The sequence below is a fragment of the Telopea speciosissima genome, chromosome 7, assembly GCF_018873765.1.
Source record: "Telopea speciosissima isolate NSW1024214 ecotype Mountain lineage chromosome 7, Tspe_v1, whole genome shotgun sequence".
In the NCBI taxonomy this organism is placed as follows: domain Eukaryota; kingdom Viridiplantae; phylum Streptophyta; class Magnoliopsida; order Proteales; family Proteaceae; genus Telopea; species Telopea speciosissima.
In genome coordinates, this window is record NC_057922.1 from 11429818 (window position 1) to 11437135 (window position 7318).

At 41.8% G+C, this 7318-nt stretch overlaps 1 protein-coding gene across 1 annotated transcript; it reads right to left on the reverse strand.

Moving 5' to 3' along the window:
• Positions 1-2138: 2138 nt before the first annotated feature.
• On the reverse strand, positions 2139-6668 carry LOC122667011. The gene is made up of 5 exons (XM_043863156.1): positions 6219-6668; positions 3785-3832; positions 3460-3522; positions 3306-3374; positions 2139-2873 (listed from the first exon to the last, which is right to left on the reverse strand). The coding sequence occupies exons 1-5, from the start codon at positions 6549-6551 to the stop codon at positions 2568-2570; spliced, it is 819 nt and encodes a 272-aa protein (XP_043719091.1). The 5' UTR covers positions 6552-6668; the 3' UTR covers positions 2139-2567.
• Between the last annotated feature and the right edge of the window lie 650 nt (positions 6669-7318).

The following is a 7318-nucleotide window of genomic DNA, read 5'->3' on the forward strand; positions in this document are numbered from 1 at the left end:
TAATTTGAACAAGACAACCTCTAAACAAAATAAAGCCAACTATGCACTAAAGAGAACATTCTTTGGAGGGGCAAAAACAAGATGGAAGGGAAAAAAAACTCTAATGCTTACAACCAAATTACTTTGCAATCAATTAGACCTAAAAGAAGCAATATTCATGATATTCTAAACAATGTTACAAGCATCCAAAAAACACATCATCATCCATATTAAGGTCCAAATCCAAGGTAATCTTTCAATTGTATTTCTTAATTGTTTGTGATTGAAAATTGACTAGACTATCAAAAAAATTTTAGACCAGTGAGATGCATGTTCCATATCTCCAAGCAAGCTGCCATGTGAAATTTTAGGTGCAAACATGCAAATGTTACATTAATCATTTTTTCTTTTCTTTTCCTATTCAGTGAGACGTGGGGAAATACAATCCCAACTCCCAACAAATCAGTTGTTCCACAATGAATCAATTTTGGGGAAGAATTTTCTATCTAGGAGAGTGGATCCTGCACCAGCATGAGGACCAATGGGAGCACATGTGAAAGCATTAACATGGATAAGATTTTCGCCTTTTACCACGATGGTCATTTTCGCCCCTTCTTGTGTCTGGATTCAGGAGCTACCCTCCAAATATAGTCCTTTTTCCCATCAAATATATACATGTAATTAGCAGCTTTTTTTCCCCCCAATGCTCTTATTTTAGGCTACGTTTGGTATGGATGCTTGGAATATCCTCTAGCCTCATAACGCATTTCAAAAATATCTTACCAAACGCATGAGATGCTCGTTTTAGTACGAAACTATCTCATCATTTCTGTGCTCCCTGCGCCACTGGCTCAACAACCCTCGAGCGAAGCTTCGTGGGATGTAATGGGAGTAGAACGAAAGAGCATAAAATTCTGCAATCGAGTCCCACCGCATTTAATCCTGAGACCTAATCTGCAAATTCCTCCTAGAAATTAATAATGTGGCACATTGGTTAAGGTATCGCGGTATCAGACGTAGATTGGCTGTATCTGGTGATTCAGATCAGTATCGGCACAGGCCGATCCCGTATCGGGGAATGGTACGGACTACGGACCGGAGGTAAAAGTGTGAAGCTGTTAAAAATTCAATTTTTTAAGAAAATCAGGGGTATAAATGTCCGACCAATACCAATGTATCGTATCAGGTTCCGGGATGGGCGATACCTATCGTGCACTAATACTTGGCGTGGCATTCTGTCGGTGAACTTTTTTTCTCCCAGACCATAATCCTCCATCTTTTAACCCTCTTTCCTCGCTGCTTCACTTCCTTTACCTAGTCAAAAGTCAAACAGGTTGTTACCAAACCCCGAAAAAGTACAAAAGTACAAAAGCAAAAAAGCTCTTCTTCACGTAATAGGAATCTCTCTCCCATCTAGGAGTTAGGCTTTACTTATCTCCCCGTTCAAATATTGAGTCTCGCCCAATCCAAAGTGACTGCTCTATCACATGTGCTGTGACCCGCATCTTTGTGGGGTTTAGAGTTTAGACTTCTGGAGTGCTAAACTAATGCTAAAATTCCAACTGTCACGCAATGGGTGACAGTTGGTTCTATACTCATCGATCTAATGGTTGATATTGCATTGATCCAACGCCTAGAATTGTTGAATTTGCGTGGAATTCTGGACATCGGTGGCCAATCCAAGTATCGAACCCACCTCGACCTCGTCCATGCCGTTATAATCCAATCCAGTGTGGCTCGCCAGTGCCCTAACCCAAGAAATCCAGTACGGATAACACCAGTGATGGGAAGAGAGACCATAGGGCCCACCCGACGCAAGCTAATTGACTTGCTCCTCTGCCGTACCTCACTCACAAGAAGTCTCAAGGCCAGAAGCACCAGTTTTGCTAGCTTAGTTATTTTCCATCCAACCACCAAAGCTCCTACCCTGTAATTTCACGGGTTTGATATGGTCCCCTTCAATTGAGGAGGACGGACAGGAGTATGGTCGATGGGCCCACGTCGTAATTCATAATCAAGACCCAGGTCCATCAAGCCTTATACTTGATGATTGACAATTTCACACGCCTTCCTCCCTTCAACCCTCCCCACAGCCTGTTAGACATTAAAATAGGGTTTAACACACTTGACAAGAGTCCGAGATAAAATCAACCAGGTTAAGAAAACTAGAAAGTGAAGAACAAAATTGCCAAACTGGATTCCAAGTGTTCCCATAAACAGATACTCAAGATCTGATCCTCCACTATTAATTACACTTTTATCTGTAAAATATTCCGAGAAAAGGAGACAGAAAAAAGGGAAGTAATGAGGGTTAGCCCCAAAGAATTGTGGACGAATGTAGAAACCTGAATGGAAAAAAAGAAAAGAATCTATCTATCTATAAACTAATCGTTAGGGTCTCTACACTACCCTCAGTACCTTCTCCATGACGACTCTTTATATGTACAGTTATGCTCGCCCAATATGGTTAAACCATCATCTTTTACTGAGCGAAGTAGCAATTACTGATATTGAGCCGCCTTATCAAATGCACCAGCTTTAATTGCAAAAGCAGAGCTGGAGAAGATCCATAAAAAAACTTCTCTTCCTCAGCTTAATCCATATAATAACTCAGAGTTTGAGTCTTCTTCCAAAGGCAGGTTAAGATCGGGTAACACAAAAAAATTATTGGCCATAAGGGCAGAAGCATCCTTCTCTTCTATCCTGCGAGAATCAGAATCGGAAGATGGGCATGCTACAGCGTCACGTTCATCACACTCGTCATGTTTCGGAAAGTTCAAATGGGAGTAATCCACCGAATTAGCCTCTGTCTGATCAGGTACTTCACAATCTGCTGCATCCATCAAGTCAACAGAGGTGGCTGCATCTTTTCCTGATTGGAGCTGCAAATCAAGCTGCCAAAAAGGAAATTCTTGTTAGCAACAGATTCCAAGATGTCCCATCAGATTTTAATTTGTTGTGACTAGTGAAACAGAGGATTACACTTCTTCGATGGAACATACAAGAACTGGAAAAGGATTACTCAACTAAAAAGTTCTCACACAAAAGAATTCAAGAAGTGCAGACAATTCAATAAGTTTCAAACACAAGAGTTTGACAGTTATAGGAGAACTAGAACACCCTACAGGGTTGAAATCTTTAGCATAACCAATTTCGTATGTAGTTCCACCAAGTACCTGATGAGGATAAAAGCAGCTGAAAAGAATTTCATGGCAAAACAAGAATGGTGTGTGCTTGCTCTCAAGAACTAGGCGAAAAAGTTTTACAAAGAGAAAAGTGAAAAGAAGAATTAAGTACAATGAAGCGAAAGGAAGATGGACTTTCACCTTCATTCTCTTAAAGGTCTCATTTTTGGCCCTCTGTTCCTCAAAGTCGGCCCTGAGTGTCTCTAGCTCCTGCTCAAGAAATGCAAGTGTCAATCGGTGATATCTCAGAATCGAAAACAATGCTTACTGAGTCACAGATACTGTATAAACGTACCTTCTTCAAATTTATACTTTCCTTCAGCAACAAACTTTCTTCCTCCTTAAGTTCCGCAAATGTCTGTTAACAATTAATGCAATTCCTTTAGTACACTAAAATCTAATTGAAAATAAAAACAATCAAAGGCACTAGGCCAGAAGAACCGAATGAGATCTTCAATGCCAGAATGTAACCTGATAACCACCCAATGCATCATATCATTTGTGATTATCAAAAAAATTAACATTCTGGCGTAGAAAATCTGTAAAGGAAGGATTCACGGCGAATTTTGGGTTCTTCCCAGCTTGTACCATAGAGGTCGTTATAAAATGATGTAAAGTACCTTCTTTTTCCTTGACCTTCTTCCGGCAGTTACACTCGTAGAAATAACCTGAAAAAATATCAATATTGCTTAATTAATAAATTCAATGAGCTCAATATATGTAACCGAGGCAAAATTAAGACATTAATTACTAGAAAGAGGAACATTTTCACAGTCAATAAGCATTTAATTGAATATAAGGGCTAAATCAGGGAATTTGTTCCATCCATCTGATTCAAATAAGAAACAAAATTGGGATCCAATCCCAAAAAAAAATAAAAATAAAAAAAAAAAAAATAAAATAAAATAATAATAATAATAATTTGGGATGATCAGATCCAAAATCCTTGTGAATAAACTTCCAAGTGGGTAATTCAGTTATTAGAGTACCGAGATTGATGGACAAAAAGGATCACTGACACAAACCCACATCCCAGAATCGAATAAAATTGAACGTAACCGAGTCTTCATGCAAAACCACCTCTGACAGCCGTCAGATGAGAACATCTGTATCAAGGGTCCCGTTACTTATTCCAATCCGATGGAAATCATGTGATCACATCAAGTGGAACCCACCGAGCATATAGCCTACGTCATCCATCTATCCTCAATCTTCGAGCTCAAAAGATCGATATCTTCTTCCCCTTCCCTTCCCTTCCCTTCCCCAACCCCACCCATTAAATAATAAAAAAAAAAAACCACCACCAAATATAACTCCCAATCCACAACTGTAGATGAACCACAAGAATCCATTACTTTGCAAAAGGTCACGTGGGACCCCTTCAACCAATACTATCTTCCCCACTTCATACTTCATACAATAAAAACTAGTTAAAAAGAATAAATTTACTAGAATAGAAAAATCCCAACGGGTTGAACCAGATCTAACCATATCTGTTCCAATCATCAAATCAACCACAACTTGCTCGCCAGATCCCAAATTAATCCCATCGATCCGCTCCCTCCTCGAGATGCTCGCCTGCAAACAGTTAACCTGGTTCTTCTCCCATGTCCGATCCACACTTCCACAGAGGTGAAACAAATTCTTTTTTTAATTTATAAGACAATAAAAGCTGGGCAAGCTGACAAAGCAAGGGACATTAACAGGATAGGAAGGGGCATAGGGCCCGAGTCAGAGACGCATAAGAACACCAAACCAACCACATCTGCACAAAAACAATGTTTTCTGATTCCTCTCTCTCTCTCTCCCATAACAAACATCAATTCATCAAGAGCACCTTTCAAATTTCCACTAACAACAATACACCAAACCAAACGCAGACCTAACACCCAACGCTCCGTTCCCTCCGTGCTTTCCTCCCTTTTCTCTTTGCTGCCAACACCCCTTCTTGGTGGGGACCACCTAAGCCACACACACGCACGAGTGCACCACCCCCCTCCTCACAAGTCACATTCTTTGTTTTTTGGGGGGGGGGGGGGGGGGAGGGGGTTAGAATTCACAAACACACGACATCACGCCACCGAGAATATAGATTTATCTTGAACAACAACCCCACCCACTTTTTTTGTGACGAAAAGGCCCTTCCCAGTGACCGACTTATAAAAAGGATTTTGACTCTGGAGTAGGCAGTTTGGTCATTTTCGCCAGCAAAAAAAAAGTACAATTGGATTTCACAACCCTAGACCGTGACGACGACCTGGAGGTTCCTGAACACTTTCCGGATACTCGCCACTCGGTTATGAGTTATGACCAAGTTCCGTCTTTTGACAATAATGCCCTTCTGTAGTGGCGGAGCATTTTCGGTGTTTCGGAAGGGGTATATCGGTCATTGAAACAACCTTTCAAAGACCAAAAAAGGAAACTAGGGATGACAGGTGACCAAAAACAGGCGACGAAAAACGTGACTGAGACATTTCAGAACCCTCTGCGTTTTTTGACCCGGAGAATTCAAGGTGATAAATCCATTGGTTCACAAGGTTAGAATGGAGAGTTAAAGTAGATAGAAGGAGACAACTAGGAAGCCAAGAAGAATGGCCAACGAGGAGCAGGAGGAAAGTCATGGCCGATCTGTTCGGTAACTTTACGGAAACGCTCCAGAAATCGACAAGTTTTTAGCGGTAAAAGCGCATGTACCTCGTTGGAAACGGAGAGAAAAGGAAAGAAAAGTTACAGAAAAGAACCGAGGCACCGCGACTGGTGATCGGAAAACAGGTCCCTCTCGCTTCACAAAGAATTCCGAGTTAACTCTACCGTTCGAGGGGCTTCATCGTTAAGAAACGAGAAAAGAAATAAAAAATCCAAAAAAAATAAAAAATTTCCGAAAGAAACAAAGAACAACGAGGCTCCAGTCGGTGGACAACAGAACAATAACTAGCACCAACCACCAAACCTCTTTCGACAAAAGGATTAAAACTCGGAATCTTTGAGATCCGGCAACACAGAGAGAAAGAAAATAGGAGAAGAAAGAAACAACAAAAGAAAAGAGAAGTTAACCTTAGATCTAACGCCGCTTGAGCCCTTGACAGGATGGCTGCACTCTTCGTAACCATCGACAGCACCGCTACCGCTAAAAGACGTACCACCACTCCAAGAGAGAGGCGTCGTCGGGCTGGCTCTCCTTGACTCCCCATCCTTCTTCACCTGAACGCTACTGCATCGCAGAATCTGCCTCGACCGTGGTTGTCTCAATCCCCACTCAGGCAACACAGACACCAATCTCTTTGTCGGCAGCGACGCATGTTCTTCCGGCTGGCGGAGCCGCATCAGCACTTCCACCACCAGCCAATCGTCCGTCATAGCATCTGTAATCCACTCGTTCTCTCCCATCTTCCACACCAACACGCACACAGAGATAGAGATCGAGACAGAGATACGGAGAGAAAAGAAAGGAGAGGAAAAGCGGAGTGAAAACTGAGAAGCCCAAAGCGAAAAAATATGGTGGCGAAGAAAACCTGTTGGTTTTATAGAATGAGTTTAGGTACATCCGGTTTTCCGGTTTGTATATTGTGTGGCGTTGCACTGTAGGGACTATGGAGAGACTTGGAGTAGATGATGCCCCCACATCCACTCTCTAATGACTCTATTACCTTCTGGGTCCCACATTCTGAAACGTGGCACTGACCGCCTTGCCTCTTTCGCTGCCTTAGGACTTACGAGTTAGGGTTAAGCTGTGATGTAATACATGTCTCGGATCTGTGACCACGTTAGTATGAGTCGCGCGTTCGGATGCTCCGATTGGAATCTTCGTTACGATTAAGGATCTCAAAATGACGATTAAAATAAATAAGATATTTTTGGAATTGAAGTATGAAGATATTCCAATCCAACGGACATACAACCAACGCAGTAGACGAAAATGTCTTTTTCAACGCTCTCTCGATTCTCGGCAGGTAAAATTGTGCGATAGAAGTCACAGAAAATAGAATGTGTATTCCATTCCTTTTTCCTCCGGGGAAAAAAAAATAGGGAGTGAGTGTGGGTGTCTGACTGCTACTTCTCGCACGTGACCAGCGAAGATTAGAGTTAGTTCACACGCGCGAGTTTGGATCCACGCGGCATGATTAAAAGGTACGTGCGTGTTAAGATATCCTTTC

Excerpts from the sequence above, each read along its gene's own strand:
- LOC122667011 (XM_043863156.1), bottom strand. The coding sequence starts at position 6,551 with ATGGGAGAGAACGAGTGGATTACAGATGCTATGACGGACGATTGGCTG. Across the intron at positions 3,523-3,784 it reads GAAGGTCAAGGAAAAAGAAG|ACATTTGCGGAACTTAAGGA; the intron begins GTACTTTACATC and ends AATTGTTAACAG. Across the intron at positions 3,375-3,459 it reads AAAGTATAAATTTGAAGAAG|GAGCTAGAGACACTCAGGGC; the intron begins GTACGTTTATAC and ends TTTCTTGAGCAG.